Raw genomic sequence first — 17,528 nt, 5'->3', positions numbered from 1 at the left:
TAATCTTTCCAAGTGTTCTGAAAGTACCATGAGGTTGTTTTGTTTAAGAAGAATTCAAACAATTCACAAAAGCGCAGGCATGCAGGCATGAGTTCAATCCCCAGAACACACACAAAAACAAAACAGGTATAATATGTGTGATTGTAATCCCGGCTCTGGACCAACAAAAACAGGGAGATCCCTGGGCTTCATTGGCCAGCCCCAGGTCCCCAAAACACAAGGCAGACAGCCCTTGAGGATCAATACCCATGTCCTTTACCTAAACAGGCACACACACACACACAAAGGAGAATGTTTTCCACTGGGTTATTTGTTAATATACCTGTCTGTTTCTTTTTAGAGTTTCATCGGAGTCAAGGAATCTGATGACAAACCCAATGATGTCTGTGAACTCTTTACTGACATCAGGACAGCAGAAGGTCCCAATGGTTCCCTCTCCATTTGGGCCTCCAATTGTGGACAGGTATATCTCTCCAATTTAATAGTCCAGTGAGAAGAGAGGATAAGTCATCACTAGAGCGTGGGATGGTGTTAGCCTTAGATGATAAAGAGCATTGGGTTATCTCAGTGGGTTGTGGTACCATGACCCATGGCACTCTGCTGGTCTTACCTTTGGGTGTAAGGCACTGCTTTCCCTTGGAAGACTGTTTGGCCTACTAGCTCATGAGGAAATCACATTTACTTGGAATGTGACAGGCATTATCAAGTGTAAAACCTGCTGGATTAGTCTTCTAAGGCTACCCCAATAAAACGCAGAAGACAACATGGTTTAAATAACAGAAATTCCAGGCTGAAGAGATGGCTCAGTGGTCAAAAGCACTGGCTGATCTTTCTCCGTGTTTTTTGTTTGTTTGTTTGTTTTGTTTTGTTTTTTGTTTGTTTTGTTTTTTTGTTTTTTCGAGACAGGGTTTCTCTGTGTAGCCCTAGCTGTCCTGGAACTCACTTTGTAGACCAGGCTGGCCTCAAACTCAGAAATCCGCCTGCCTCTGCATCCCAAGTGCTGGGATTAAAGGCATGTGCCACCATGACCGGCTATGGCTGATCTTTCTAGAGGACCAGGTTCAATTCCCAGTACTCCTATGACAGATCCTCACAATTGCCTGTAACTCCAGTCCCGGCAGATCCAACACCCCTTTCTGACCTTCCTGATAGTGCACACATATGATGCACAAACATACATTAGGTAAAACATCCATAAACATATTTTTTAAGTAAAGATAAAAGGTTCTCAGTTCTGTAAAATACAAGTCCAAAATCACAGCACTGCCCAGTTCACTTCTGGTGAGCCCTATTTCTGGCTTATGGATTCTATCTCCTTACCATGTCCTCACATGGCCTGTCCTCTGTGTGCATATGCAGGTGCCCTCTGTGTGCATCATATGCAGGTGTCCTCTGTGTGCATCATATGCAGGTGTCCTCTGTGTGCATATGCAGGTGCCCTCTGTGTGCATCATATGCAGGGTGCCCTCTGTGTGCATCATATGCAGGTGTCCTCTGTGTGCATCATATGCAGGTGTCCTCTGTGTGCATCATATGCAGGTGTCCTCTGTGTGCATCATATGCAGGTGCCCTCTGTGTGCATCATATGCAGGTGCCCTCTGTGTGCATCATATGCAGGTGTCCTCTGTGTGCATATGCAGGTGTCCTCTGTGTGCATCATATGCAGGGTGTCCTCTGTGTGCATCATATGCAGGTGCCCTCTGTGTGCATCATATGCAGGGTGTCCTCTGTGTGCATATGCAGGGTGCCCTCTGTGTGCATCATATGCAGGGTGCCCTCTGTGTGCATCATATGCAGGTGTCCTCTGTGTGCATCATATGCAGGGTGTCCTCTGTGTGCATCATATGCAGGTGTCCTCTGTGTGCATCATATGCAGGTGTCCTCTGTGTGCATCATATGCAGGTGTCCTCTGTGTGCATCATATGCAGGTGCCCTCTGTGTGCATCATATGCAGGTGTCCTCTGTGTGCATCATATGCAGGTGTCCTCTGTGTGCATCATATGCAGGTGCCCTCTGTGTGCATCATATGCAGGTGCCCTCTGTGTGCATCATATGCAGGTGCCCTCTGTGTGCATCATATGCAGGTGCCCTCTGTGTGCATCATATGCAGGTGCCCTCTGTGTGCATCATATGCAGGTGTCCTCTGTGTGCATATGCAGGGTGCCCTCTGTGTGCATCATATGCAGGGTGCCCTCTGTGTGCATCATATGCAGGGTGCCCTCTGTGTGCATCATATGCAGGTGTCCTCCAGCGTCTGCTCCTCATCTTAAAACGAGAACAAATCCTATCAGATTAAGGTTCTATCTTAACTAAATCTATAATATCTGAATTCCTGGGATGCTTGTCAAAAAATTCTTTCAGAGCAGTGAAAGTATTTTGGCTGCACATTCTGGCAATATTCTACCTTCCCTTCTTTAGAATACTTTGACATTCTACAGAGAAAATGAACTGCACTAATTGTCCTTGTTCATGGAATTTAAACAACAAATCAGAAAGACTGTTGTAATTTGCAAAACAAACAACTTGCCCAGAGGTGGCCAAGCATTTATCCTAGATGGCAAATGCCACCAAAGAATCATTAAATAAGGACAGAGGATCACTAAATAAGACCAGAATGTGTGGTCAGAGCATAATGCCCATTGTAAATGTTCTGACCATGACTCACTGACGTGAGTGGGTCTTTCCCCCAGATAGCCCTAAGCTATCTTGCTTGCCGGGCCCTCTCCTCCTAATCTTTCTCACCATATCTCTGTATAACCAGTGAGGCTTCAATTGTATTATTTCTTTTGCTCTTTAGTTTCAATGGAATCCCAAGTGACTATTAAAAAACCCAGCACATAAGTGAATTAGTTACTTTTGTGTTGCTGTATATACTTTATACACACAATACCTTAAGTGTATTGTGGCCAACACCTTAATGGGGGCAGATTAGTGTCAGCCCACACTTCCAGATGATCTGTCCATCTGGGCAGGGAAAGTGAGCTACAGCAGAACAATTCCTGTCATCCTGGGCCAGGAAAGGCCAGATGCTGGTCTTCAGCTCGCTGTCTTATTCGACTTCATCGGATTCTCATGGGATCCCAGCCACATTTTCAGCCCTTGGTAACGCTCTTGAAATGCCCTCATGAACACGTCACGAAGCATGCCTCAGTCTTCTAGATGATCCTAAATGAAGTTAACAGTGAACTTTGATTATCACACTAAGCAATAGAAACTCCCTAAAATTACATCCATTTTCTACCTATTTTATGTCTTTTTTTTTTCCTCTCCTAGAGATGTCTTGTCTTCCAGTATAGCTCCAACTGACCCAAGCCAGTTTTGTGTTCCTTCCCAGTTTGGATCCTCTGGTCTCCCAAATGCAAATATGCCAAACCCGCTATCCAGTCACTTCTACTCAGGTATGAGCAATGAGCACTTGACCCAGGCTGTGGATCCCTGTGAACAGTGCCTGTGTCACAGGGACTGGAGAAGCGGATGGGAGTTAAGCCTGTGCACTTTGCACAGTTGGTTTCCTGATTGAGCTTCTGGTGCTACCAATGTGCAAGTCTCCCAGGCACCAATGTAATCATGAGTGAGGGAAGACTGGCAATGTGTAAAGAGCTGAGGGGCTTCAAAGAGACTTGATCTGAGAGTTAACTTTTTGGGGCAGTTCATGACTGGGGATGAGGGCATAGCGCAGCTCTGCAGCAGAGCACCTGATTAGCATCCGTGAGGACCTGGATTCAATTCTCAGTGCCCCAAACCAACAAGTAACATGTGGTCTCATATGCCATAGTGAGAATTTGGCTTTTATTCTGATTTCACTCCGGAGATGTCTATTACAGAAATATGATTTTAACAGGCCCTTGCCTTCCCCTTTCTAGAATAACAGGAAAATGGCACCAGTCATGAGACTGACAATTAAAAACAAAAAACGAAATGTTATCTGCTGTTGATCTAGTGGTGTTTATCGGGTTCTCACCAAACTGTCTGAGATTCTTAGCAGCGATGACATGGGGCCCTTTCCCACATTCCACTCCAGCCTAAGGGGTTCTGCAGACTCAGTTTTGAATTCTTTTATTATTTTCTTTTTTTTTATTATTATTTTTATTTTTAATATTTTTTATTACATATTTTCCTCAATTACATTTCCAATGCTATCCCAAAAGTCCCCCATACCGCCCCCCACTTCCCTACCCACCCATTCCCATTCTTTTGGCCCTGGCATTCCCCTATATTGGGGCATATAAAGTTTGCAAGTCCAATGGGCCTCTCTTTCCAGTGATGGCCGACTAGGCCATCTTTCGATACATATGCAGCTAGAGACAAGAGGCTCCGGGGTACTGGTTAGTTCATCATGTTGTTCCAACTATAGGGTTGCAGATCCCTTTAGCTCCTTGGGTACTTTCTCTAGCTTCTCCATTGGGAGCCCTGTGATACATCCAATAGCTGACTGTGAGCATCCACTCCTGTGTTTGCTAGGCCCCGGCATAGTCTCACAAGAGACAGCTATATTTGGGTCCTTTCAGCAACTTTTATTATTTTCAAGTGCATGCTTCTAACTTGTTTTGGGGATACAATTCTCTCTCTCTCTCTCTCTCTCTCTCTCTCTCTCTCTCTCTCTCTCTCTCTCCCTCTCCTTCTCTCAAGGCTGGGGCATTTTACCACCTGAACCCATAAAGGCAGTGACCACAAGAAATGAGATGTTTGAAAGACATCATGCTGCCAGGTAAGTTAACATTATTGTTTGGTCTGTCTTCTATTCACTCCCCTGACCATTTGTTCAAATGAGTTTGTTTTAAGTAAATTAAATGAACACAAATAAATACAATAGCTGTACGTAGTGGATATAATAAATAACACATGTCATGTACACATACACATACACACACACACATCAGTCAATCATTTACAGAAAGACCTTCAGGTACATTATAGAATACATTACAAACATGTATACAAGCTTTTTAGTAGTAAAAGAAAGATTAAAAAGCAGACAGTGAGCCAGGCAGTGGTGGCGCACGCCTTTAATCCCAGCACTTGGGAGGCAGAGGCAGGCCTGGTCTACAAAGTGAGTTCCAGAATAGCCAGGGCTATACAGAAAAACCCTGTTTCAAAAAAAAAAAAAAAAAAAAAAAAGCAGACAGTGGAGTCCAGGGATCTAAAGTTTAGTAAGAATGCTTACTGCACACTTTGACTTGAGGTCAGGTCCAGATACAAAGCTGGGTGTGGCCGCACATGCTTTTAATCCTGGGGACAGAAACAGGGATCAGCAACAGAAGGCTTGCTGGGACTGGCTGTCCCGCCAGCCTAGCCAAAAACGGGTGAGCCAACAAGGGTTGAGTAAAAGACCGTCATGAGGCAATAAGATAGAGAGAAAGAGATGAGACACCTATAGTCTCTGTGTGCATGTGCACAGGTTCACAACACATACAACACACACATGTAGCTCCCCATGCCCACACCACCAACAGTGGATAGATCAGCACCATCAATAGCTTTCCATTGACCCATAAGAAAACTGCTAGCTGTGAATCCTCTGAGATTTCCATTGGCATTCCTGGCTTCAGTGGCTTCAGCTCTGCGTGAAGATAGGAGTGAAGCTCACCAAGTCCACTTCAGAGTATGTCACCCAACCCCGGGAAGTCTCCTATCATCCCAGCAGTGGTCTTCAGCTTTAGTGGCCAGCAGCAAATAAGGTGCATTCATAATAAACAATTTTTACCTCAGGGAGAGGGAAGACACGGCTTATGTTTTCCCACCACAGAACTCTCAGGGTCCAGGTGGTGGCCCATAGGGAAAGTGAAGTAAGAAAGCAAGGCTGCCTTCTTTCCTTTCTGTCCATCTACGCGCATTGACTTAGCCCCACCAAGACAAGCACTAATTTAGTTTGAGTCCCGCTGACTATCATTGTGCTGAGGAATTAAATACCTGTATGAAGTTCAGTGTCTGGCAGGAAACCACTCAGAGCTGTATCATCCCCATCCCTGCTAAAGCCACTCTGTGCACAACAGGCAACTGTCCTGACACAGGTCTCTGACGTGCACTGGAACACGCATCCCAGTCCTCTACTTTCAGGTCCTCTTCCTAAGTCCACTTTCCAAACAGTGTAAGGATAGGAAAAGTGTAATAGGGGCTAGCTTAAGGAAGGCAGGGGCCTGTTAAAACTGTGTTTCTGGGGGCCTTGGATGGCTCAGGAAATCAAGGTGTTTGCTGCTAAGCCTGACAACCTGAGTTTGATCCCTGGCACCCACAAAGTAGAAGGAGAGAACCAACGTCTTCACATTGTCCTCTGATGTCCACAGCGTACAATGGCTTTCATGCACCCACCTGTCCACACGATAGATAGGTAGGTAGATAGATAGATAGATAGATAGATAGATAGATAGATAGACAGATGATAGATAGATAACTAAAAAATAGATTTTTAATGATTGTCTAATGATAGTGCAAACTATATTTTCAGGGCAGAAATGGAAATGTATTCTCTTTACCAGCAACGTAGAATGGAAAGAGTTAATCCCAAAGGACTCTCTGGCCTGGGGATACCACTCTTCTATGGGTCAAGTTGCCTGGGTGGCCCCACAGGTTTCCAGGGCAGGAGCACACTGCCGGCCAGTGATGTGCATTTGCACAGGAGCACCTTGAGACACCTTCAGGGAAACCCTATTCTGCTAGCAACTAGACCCCACTTTACAGAGTGCTGGGGCCAGAAATACCGACTCAGGAGAGGTGCCGTTTACCAGAAGCCTCCAGAGAGTAACACTGAGAGTTTCAAAAGTCAAGCAGAAGAAAAAAGCTCAAGCCAGATGCCCGCAGTTCCCTATGAGGAGGAAGAGTATATCAAAGATCCAGACATCGAGGTAGACAACCAGCAGAAGCCAAGGGTCACTGATGCAAAGCCAACTACGGTTCTCACCAACCCCCACAGAGAACTCCATACACACCAGAGGAAACCAGAGTCTTCCCTGGAGGCAAACGCATGGGATGATGGGAAGGGAAAGCCCTCCGAACAGGTCTATGAAGGCTGTGATGGAAAGAATGGGGTTTTCCGGCCAGTCTCCATCCTGCCTCTGTCAGGTAGGTGTCTGGGATTGTGGGCGGGTCCTCAGAAGCTCAAGGGCGGCAGCTTCTTCCCCCTGTGGAGGAAGTGGTAGCGATGCTTGTTTTGGTCTCCATTCCCTTTTTCAGGCACGTTGTCTACCTTCTCATCTCCATCCTTTAAAAAGTACTTACCTATTTTTATTATATGTGTATGGGTATTTTGTCTGCACGAATGTATGGGCATTGGGTGCGCACAGTGCTTGCAGAGACCAGAAAGGCTCACTGGATCATTTGGAACTGGAGTTACAGGTGGTTCTGAGCTGCCGGGCTGGGATTGAAACCCAGGTCCTCTGGAAGATGCAGCCAGAGCTCTCCAGTGCGGGATCATTTCTCCTGTCCCTCCATTTCCTTAATCCCATTTTAAGTGACTTCTCAGAGTCGCTTTATTATATTATGTTTCATAAAAGTCACATGAGAAACACCAGTCTTGTGATACTGCTGTGTAAAAACCACTCAACACAGATTGGGAGAGTAAGTTTAAGAAAGTATGGAGATTTTTAATTAAAGTTTTAACTTAACTAACTGTGATTTCTTTACAAAGAGACCTTTTATTTTAAAATATAAATTCTATCTCCCCTGTTTCCAAATGTAGAAAAACCAACAAAAGCACAAACTTTCAACTTGATAAGTATTATTGTATTTCGGAGAAAATCCCATATTGGATAGCTCCTTGGAACTTGTTTGGAAAAAAAAAAAAACTTAAAACACAGAGATGTGATGTGTCCCTGATTGTTGTAGTTTCCTTTCTGATGCTGTGATAGAACAGTGTGACTAACGTAGCGTAAGAGGAGAGTCTATTCATGTTGCACTTCTAGAGGAGCTCAGCAGAAACTTGAAGATGTGCCTGCTTGCTAAGCCCCTCGGCACCACCTCCAAGGAGCAAATTCACTTCACAGCTAAAGAAGGATACAGTTTGCTGTCTGGCAGGAAGGTTTATAATAACTAAGCTTTCTTATAAGGTTCAAGGCCGCCTACCTAGGGGATGGTAATGCCTACAATGGGCTAGGCACTCCCACTTCCACTGACAATCAAAACAGTCCCGACTGACCTGCTGACACACACTCTGGTTTAGTCAATGAGTTTCCCTTCTTGGATAACTCGAGGGTATGTCATCTTGACAGCTATATTAGGGCACTGAAGTAGCCACCATACCAACTGCTTCACCCTGAGGCTCCTGGCTCACATTCAGAGCATGATGGTCTCAGGAGACCACATAGCATGGTATTGTAGCACTAATATGGAAAATGAAGTTCACAGAGCCTTTCTATCAGCACCTTGGAGATCCTAGAGCAAATCTGGAACCTCTGTGTTCACCTCTAGCTACATCACTGAAGAGACTTTAAGAGAGGGGGAAATGAACCACCCCTCCTTGTGTCTGAATATCTTCAGGGAGTTCGTTCAGTAATTGGCCTATATAAATGGCGCACCCTGTGCTGACAGACATTAGTGGGGTCACATAGCTAAATGCAAACCTGACTTCTGAGCATCTTCCAAATGGAAATTTTATACTACATGATAATTTTCTTTTCATGTTAAAGGAACACATGAGCGGGTTGCACTCAGAGAAAACTGTTCTTTGTCTGATATTCAGAAGTGGACTGTGGACGATGTGTATGACTTCATCAGAAGCCTTCCAGGCTGTGCAGACTATGCCCAGGTAACTTCATATGTTTGCAAAATTATGAAAGTTTGCAACTATTTCATGCATAATGAGCTTTGTCCAACTTGCATTTTGCCCTTGAAAAGGATTCCATTTTATGGCACTGTCACTCACTGGAGAGGTGTCTATGACTGGTGGACACAGCTGTCAGGGAAGGCTGGGAAGCTGTTATTTAGTTTTATTTTCTGTCCTGTCTAGACTTATCAGAAAGCTGACTCCGAGGCTAAAGATCCAGAAAGAATGAGAAGTATTTACTACATGACTTAAATAACAGAAATGTGTACTTTGTCCTGAGAAAGAACAAAGAAGCTTAGACACGGCTCGGTCAGAAGATTGTCTTTTTTTTTTTTTTTTTTTTTTTTTTTTTTGGTTTTTCGAGACAGGGTTTCTCTTTATAGCTCTGGCTGTCCTGGAGCTCACTTTGTAGACCAGGCTGGCCTCGAACTCAGAAATCCGCCTGCCTCTGCCTCCCGAGTGCTGGGATTAAAGGCGTGTGCCACCACGCCCAGCCAGAAGATTGTCTTGCAAGCATGAGGAGTTGAATTAAATTCCCAGAAGTCACAGAAAGAGAGAGAGAGAGAGAGAGAGAGAGAGAGAGAGAGAGCTGGGGAACTGGGGGGAAATGACTGCTCTGTGTATAAAAAGCTTACTGTAAAAAATATAAAGGCCTGAGAGATGGTCTCTAAGACACGCAAACAGATGCAGTAGTGCGCGTCTATAATCTAGTGTGCCTAAAGAGAGAGAAAAGATCCCCCAGAACGTCTTGAGCCAGCGACCCTGCCATATACACCATGAAACCAGAAGGCCCTGCCTCAAGAAGGGTGGAGGTCAAGGACATGCACCTGAGGTTGTCCTCTGACCTCTACATGTGCGTTGCATGATGTACATATCACATTCATACTCACGGACATTTATGTGCGTGCCACTAAGTCTGGCGATCTGAGTTCTATCCCTGACACCCACACAGAGGAAAGAAAGAACTGATTCCCATAAGACGTCCTCTGGCCTCCACACTTTCACCATGTCACTTGTGTAAACACACATGCACACACATCACACAACACACACACACACAAACCAAAGCTAGGCATTCTAGTACCTGCTTCTAATTTCATTACTGGTGAAACAATGAATCCTTGAGGCTTGCTGGTCAGCCAGACTAGTCTATTTGGCAAGTTATAGCCAAGTCAGAGACCCTGTCTCAAAAATGCACGGTGAATGGTCTCTGAGGAACTGCATTCAAGGTTATCTTCAGACCTTTGTGTGCATACACATAAACACATTCATACACACACACACACACACACACACACACACACTGTAGCACAAACACAGAAACAAGGAACCAGGAATGATGGCGTACAGCTGCAATCTCAGTCCTTGAGAGGTTGGGGCAAGAAGATTACGAATTTGTGGGAATTCCTGGCTCTATAGTGAGGCATTGCCCCCAACAAACAAATAAAGAAGACACAGCTTCTCTGGCAACAGCATCACATGTGTCTTACACCTTATATTATTGTCTCTTTGAGGATAGACAGAAGTCATAGAAACATTAACACGGCAGATTTTGCTAGCTCATTGTCTGTCACCAACAGGGTATCAGTAGCCCAAGGAATTCTACCATTTCTTTCTAGAAGTTTCTCACATGCATTTAGGGTGTCCACATGTTGAAGTCTTCTCCCTTTGGGCTACGGCAGATGACATCAATTGCAAGGCCCAGCTGCCCTGCTAAGCACCCACTGCTCCTCTCTGAGAAATAACTGTGCAGAAATGAGGAGATGCTAGTACATTCTGGATACACACACAGTTCTCACAGAGACCTTGGCCAACAGTGTCTCCTTGACTTTTTTTTTCACAACCCCGTACTTTGAATATTTTTTTTGCAACTTCCTGGGACTGGTCAGCTTTATAGCCACTGTCCCACCTCTTTGCCAGCCTTATGCAAACAAAGTCTTAAAAATCTATCTAGTATCAAGTGTGATAGTGCATACCTGGAAATTCTACACTAGGAAGCTCAAGCAGAAGAATTGTGAGTTCAAGGCCAGACTCAGCTACACAATGGGACACACAACCCAATCTGAAACCAAGAACAAAACCTTGAAAAAGCCAAACCATATACAGATTCAGTTGTTTAAAGCATACGTAAGTTGTTAGTGCTGTGCTACTTCCTACTGTATTGTAATTTGTTCTTGCTATATTCTCTGTGAAAGGAACCTAATCAAAATGCAAAAGTAAAAAGTCATAAAGAGCTTCCTCGAGAAGTTTGCTGTATAGGAATAGCCAGGAAACACTTCAGCAATTTGCTCTAATAGCCAGTTCAGGCAGATAAATTATTCATCTTGAGAAATATCTGAAATTGCTAAAAATACAGGCACATGTATATCACAGACACGGCCCAATCTGCACTGATAAGGAGGGTTCCTCAGGCCTACGAGGCACAAAGTGCTGTGCTCCATCCCTACTACTTCATAAACACTAGCTCGGTGGCACAGGCTTATGATCCCACTGCAGTCCGAACATCAGGGTCATCCTTGACTACACAGCCAGTGTGGGGGTCAGACTGGGCCATATGATCATCTCCACGAAGGACTAGTCAACTTTGCCAGTGGTGGCCAGAAATTAACAAATACAAGGACCTAGGACTGGAGGATGAGTTTGGTTCAGCACAGGCACCTACAGAACTGAGGATTAAGAGAACGACAGGGAGCAGAGCCCAGAACTCTTGAGAACGAAGAATGACAGGAAGTGATCGAATGGGCACAAGAGCATCCCACTCCACTTGATCAATGGGGCTGTGAGGGCAAGAGAGGGAGAGGGCAGGTATGGGGGTGTGATATCATTACCATCAGCATTTCCCAATGGTAGTGACCCACTTAGATGTTAATGGGACAACAAAGAGGAGAGGTTGGAGATGAAGGAAGAGCTCCCACTGTGAACCCCTGTCATAGGAAGGATAAGGAGCCTGAGCAAGCATGCAGAGATCAAGCCCTATTCTACTAATCAGGGTAGTGGGGCAAAGTGCCCAATCTTAGGCCCTTGTTCAGACTTACAGGGGACTGTGCCTATGGTTTTCTTTTCCGTTCTTTCTAAATTAGAAGGTTGTCTGAAAATGAACAAGAACCCTATAAGATCTAAAGTCTGAGGAGGGTAGAGAAGATTTAAAGAGAAGGCTCAGAGGTGAGAACAGAAGGCTTTGTGAGGCAGGCTGCAGTTGGACGTGATGAGGTTATACTACTTCAGATCACAGCACGTTTCTTCTTATCCACTGCCTTACCTGTCTGAAAACTCTAGCCATCAGCAACCTTCCTAGCCTGAAAGGAAGGCATCATGGCACTGGGTAGCATCTGGCCCTGCTGGAAAGGCCCAGTGGACAACGTTTACCCATGCTTTCCTGGCTCTTTTCACTATACACTTAACCCAGCAGCCAGAAGGCATTGCATCTGCCTGTGTGAGGGAGAGATGCTGCTATCTGGGATGGCACTGCCCACCGTCCCTTTATTCCAGCATTTTCCCATTTACTGATTTACCTAGCATGTACATTCACCACACCCCCTCAGGACTGCAGCATCAATAAGACTGTGTTGCCCTTGGGTAATTACTCCAGGTTGAAGTGAGTCCAATAAACAGAACTACAGAGCATTCCAAATATTATTACGGACAATGAGGCAGTGGAGCCCAGACAAACCAGCAATGAAAGAAAGGTTTACATAGCTAGCTCTGTGTCACCTTCAAGTGATCTTTTATATGCAAATAGTCCAACACCAAACCATCTGCATATAAAACAAAGACTTTGCTACAAGACTCAGAGGCCAAGCTAAAGATGTTTGTGTTTCCTCAGGTCTTTAAGGACCATGCAATTGATGGAGAAACACTGCCCCTTCTCACAGAACAGCATCTTCGAGGCACCATGGGACTCAAGCTGGGGCCAGCACTAAAAATTCAGTCTCAGGTATGGTGACTGCACACAATTTAGTATATAGCAATGATGAAAAGCCCAAGGGAATGGAATATGATATGGTATATAATATTAATATATCGATACAATATTAATGTATATATTAATATTGATATATAGAATACTTATTTGGCTCACTTTTAGCCTTCCCCTCTCTGTAACTGGGGCTGTGACAGAAGGGAGGACACTGAGAAGCACTTGATGAGGGTCATGCACAGTTCCCCATGTGGCAGGGGAGCAATGGCGGCTGTGTGCTGGTGAGTGGTCAGCAACTCTATCTCTTTATAAAGGGAACAGAACCTGCTTCGTGACATTCATGGTGTTAATGACTCCTACTGCAACTGACAAGTTCCTAAATGTCACTGGATTCAGAATTGGGAAGAGACACATATCAATGCCTCATTTCTGGAGAGTAAACTATATATAACAGGCATATTGTATCTTGGGTATAAATATCCCTAAGTACATATATAGTAATAAACAATAATGATAAATAATCCAGGTTTAAAGCAAGAATCAGTGAACTCTAGATATGTATTACTTCCATTTGCAATATGATTTACTTAATTTTAGGTTTATTTAAGTTTTAATGATGGCTTGTTTTAACAACTAGCTTGCAAATTTCCAAAAGAAAAAAAAAAAAGAGGTAATAATTGGCTTTTGAGAGCTGTCGAGGCCAACTTCAGTACCATCTACTGTTTCTGGATGGCTTCATTACCGGATTATAGCCTCTGGTTTTTCTTATAACAGTGACTGCACCCATTAGGCAGATGTATGTCTGTAAGGACGAGAACTTCAGAATGTCCTTTCATGGCTAAAGGTCAGGAAAGTGACTAAGTGTATGGCTCGGTCAGTAAAGTGCTGCCATACAAGCCTAAGAAAGAGTGTTCAGATCCTCGGCAATCAAGGGGAAACAAAAACCTTGGACATGGGGATGGTACCTATAATCCTAGCACTGCAGAGGCAGATGTCCCTACAACTCACTGGCTACCTGTTCTCACCAAATTAGAGCAACTTCAGTGAGAGGCTTTTCCTTAAAAACAAACAAAAAACAAACAAACAAAAAAACTAAAGGTGAAAAGCAATGGGGAAGACATTGTGTGGGGGTGTGGGTGTGCATGCACACATCTCTGGCCTCCACATGTTCCCCATCACACACTTAAGCATGCACACACAAACACACAACTAAAAAGAGAATACCCTATCATTATAATTTTTATTATAAGTCTAAAACTTTTAGGATACGGAAATTCTTTCATCTTAATTGTATGTGAATAGGTGTTATTTCTGTATGTATGTCTATGTACCATGTGTGTGTCTGGTGTCCATAGGAACCAGAAGAGAGCATCAGATCTCCCGGAACTGGAGTTACAGACACTTGTGAGTTGCTTGTGTGGGTGCTGGGAATCGGACTCAGGTCTTCTAGAAGAGCAAAAGTACTCTAAGCCACTGAGCCATCTCTTCAGCCAGGAAATCATTCAGCACAGCATGGTAGCACCCACCTGTAATTCCAGGATTTAGAATACTGAGAAAAAAGACAGTGAGTTCAAGGCCAGCCTCAAAATAGAAAAGAAAGAGGATGCTTCTACTACAAATACCTCAACACTTTAATGTCTTCACCAAAGTTCTGTTGCAGGTTTTCCTTTTTTAAATGTTTTGTTTTTAGAATAATTTTAGAAGTAGTAGCATTGCAAAAAATACTACAGAAAGTTTACCCTGCCCTTTCAAGTGTTAACATAGCATCTTATGTAACAGAATACATTGTCAAAACTAAGTACTAACTAACATGGATACAATATGGAGCTATTTTTAAGTGATTTCTTTTTCTTTAGTGAGGATACTATGTCTCTTGGCATATTTACAAAGACAGTTCCTGGGTCAGTTCTGTTTGACTTTGACTTGCTGTTGCTTGTTTCTGGGTTCCCATGGAAGAGTTTTTCTTCCCTGAAAGCCAGTCGAGCTATTAGGTTCCAAGTGCCATCTGCCACCAAGACCAGATGGATGGAGAAGGCCTAGGTAGTGGTAACTGTCAATCAAAGAAGACAGCCATGAAGTCCTTGTCACTGGGAACTGAAGTCGTTGAGTTGGAAGGCTCCAGTTAACACTTGGGAGTTCAGAGGGCAAACAAGAGATTGTCATTGAATAAGATAAGAAGGTTTGGGTATCTAAGATGGAAATTGAGGGCAGTCCCCATGATAGTGGACATGATCAAGAGGAAAGAACCACCCCCCATATCAGGACAGAAGCCTAGAGGGTGGATCTGATTTAGGCCTACAAGTCAAAGAGTGGGATTTGGAAATATAATGCATATATGTATATGTGTGTGTATATGCAAAGCACAAGTGCTTTGGATTTTGATTCATGCAGATGTGGCCTGGTTTCCATCCAGGGCCAAGATTATTGAGGCAAGGGTAAGGGAACCCTACAGGAGAAGCTCAATGGTTAATGTCAAGGTACCAACACCTAGAGCAGCCTCATTTGTGGTTCCCTGCTGACCACATATGTGCTAGAGTTGTTTGAAGAATTGTGGCCTGGTCCAGGAGGAAATCTGGTTGACTTTTGGTGGTGGTGGTTTCGTAGAGTGAAAGGGTGAGAGAGAATGGAATTGACCCAGGAGCAGGTGAACCACAGCGGAACCAGGGGAGAAGTGGAAATGTGGAGCCAGCAGATAGCCAGTTTTGCAGCTGCAAACATCACATGGCTCTGAAAGACAACAAGGTCTACCACATACTAGAAGCACGGCCTCCTACATCTGTGTCTGAAATTACCTCAGCCTCCTGGCTTCCCCCACCCCCATGGTTAATGCAGGGTTATCAAAAGAATTCAAAGACTTAATCACTATAATTATTTTGTCTTCAAAGGTATCTCAGCATGTGGGAAATATGTTCTGTAGAAAACTTCCTTCACTTCCCACCCATGCAAGGCAAGCATTTGATCAGCCAGCAGACACATCCCCTCTTTTGGACATTAGTTCCTGGAGTGATGGTTTGAGCATTCCTGGTCCCCAGGATCTAATGAGTCCTAAAAGAACTGAGCAAGACGTTATAAGAAATTAAAAACACCCAAAGACACAGATGTTCCAGATGTCACCAGCAGGGTGTGAGACCTTCAGGTGGTGGACAAAGAGAGCGAGACCATGCTCACAGAATGTCTTGGAAGAAGAATCTCACCCAACAGGCTTCCTGGTAAGCCGAAGCAAACCAAGCACCAAGGTTCTGAAGAACTGCCCTGAGGAGAAAATGCGAATGGGGAGGGGAATTTACAGACTACATTTACAAGCTACACTCCGATGATTCCGTGAAGAAAATTCTGAAGAAGTGGAGAGCAGAAACTGAAAAAGAACTCCTTCTACTCACTCCTTCCATCGCCCAACCCTGATGGAGCAGCAGGTGCTGATGGGAGGAGGCGGGGCAAAGCTGATCAGAGACAGCACCTTATCTCCTAGCCACAGCAGCGTCTAGCCTGAAGTGGGGCCTACAAGGGGGAAGTTAGGATTTACCTGAGGGGAGGGGAAAAGTTATCTGTGTGTAACAGGTTGGAACTAGTGAGAGAGAGGTGATGATAAAGGTGGCTGTGTCCAGTCTTCAACTTAACATTTCACAGAATGATTCCAAAGGGACACACATACACTCACACACACACACAAACACACATGCGCGCGCGCACACACACACACACACACACACACACACACACACTGGCAACAGTTTAATGAGAGAGGGGACTGGCTGGCAAGCATAGGAGGTCTTATTTTGAATGGTCTGAATTGTAAACCTTGAGAATGTGTCTCACGTGACACTCGCTGTTCAAGTAAATAAACCCTAGCAGGAAGCCTTTAAGATAGCCCACCGTTCCATTGTCCAGGGTGCTTGCCCTTGTATACCCCTCCCCTACAGTGTGCTGAACCAAAGAAACACGCCTTCCTAATGAAGCGCACCCATAAGGCCCGGCAGGGATCCCTCCTGTGGCTTCTGTCCCATTTCTATGTCAGTTTCCCTCTCCAAGAGGCCCTGGGTAAGAACACCACGTGACTAACCTTGACAGTGGACTCCGCAGAGCTTGCCTGCCTTTCAGGTATGTGAAAGTCCTTGTCCACAGCCTAATGCCAACTCACAAGACCTTGGTCCAGGCTCTCTGCCAAGCCTCCGTTCCGTCCCTGACCACAGAACTGTTGTCGCAAACTTGCTGTTTCCAGTCACTGCTTTTTGGGGTCCTTTCACAGACATGGAGAATTGAAACACGTAGATTTAACTTACTGACACAGAGAGCACAGTACTGACTCCGCATTTGGTCTGGAAGGTGGGCATCCAAGCCCTTCCCCTAGAGTTCTCATTTAGTTTTGTTTTGGTAAATTTTGGTTTTTCTTTCCTCCATGACAAGGGTTTGGTCTCATATAAAACTTATCTATGTCATTTATGTGTTCATGCGGGTATTAGTGTGGGTTTAGACTTTGAAACTGGAAAGAGCAAACAGAGATTTGGATGAATTCAGTTGAGGACCACGGCCATGTGTGGTGGGAGTGGAAACGAGGGATCCCGGGAGTGGGAGGGCAAAGGGGTGGGGGAGAATCAACAAAAGAGTCTCTGCTTGAAAATCTCATCATCAAACCTAATACTTGGTATGTTAACTTTTAAAATTAATTGTTCAAAAGCCTGTCAGGCCATCAAATATACTTGCAAATTTTTAGCTTAAGCTCTTTATCGTTTTGTTGAGAGACAGTCAAAAAGCAGAAATCTCTACAACTTTCAAATTTTTATTAATTTTTCTTAAGATGGCATTATGCTGGTAGATAACATGTGTCAAGGTTTCAATTAAAAGTAACTCGCAAAA

General features: G+C 44.4%; 1 protein-coding gene across 1 annotated transcript; it reads left to right on the top strand.

The window, feature by feature from the left end:
• Positions 1–365: 365 nt before the first annotated feature.
• Samd7 (sterile alpha motif domain containing 7) lies at positions 366–15,754 on the top strand. The gene is made up of 7 exons (XM_085835351.1): positions 366–463; positions 3,274–3,398; positions 4,630–4,708; positions 6,446–7,059; positions 8,622–8,740; positions 12,582–12,692; positions 15,560–15,754. The coding sequence occupies exons 1-7, from the start codon at positions 366–368 to the stop codon at positions 15,752–15,754; spliced, it is 1,341 nt and encodes a 446-aa protein (XP_085691477.1).
• Positions 15,755–17,528: the final 1,774 nt, after the last annotated feature.

This window comes from Mus caroli, unplaced genomic scaffold, assembly GCF_978045245.1.
Source record: "Mus caroli unplaced genomic scaffold, Mus_caroli_1 scaffold_3, whole genome shotgun sequence".
NCBI lineage: Eukaryota > Metazoa > Chordata > Mammalia > Rodentia > Muridae > Mus > Mus caroli.
Note: the sequence above shows the minus strand (reverse complement) of the source record. Positions and strands in the feature narration are given on the sequence as shown.

Excerpts from the sequence above, each read along its gene's own strand:
- Samd7 (XM_085835351.1), top strand. The coding sequence starts at position 366 with ATGACAAACCCAATGATGTCTGTGAACTCTTTACTGACATCAGGACAG. Across the intron at positions 3,399-4,629 it reads ATCCAGTCACTTCTACTCAG|GCTGGGGCATTTTACCACCT; the intron begins GTATGAGCAATG and ends CCTTCTCTCAAG. Across the intron at positions 8,741-12,581 it reads GCTGTGCAGACTATGCCCAG|GTCTTTAAGGACCATGCAAT; the intron begins GTAACTTCATAT and ends GTGTTTCCTCAG.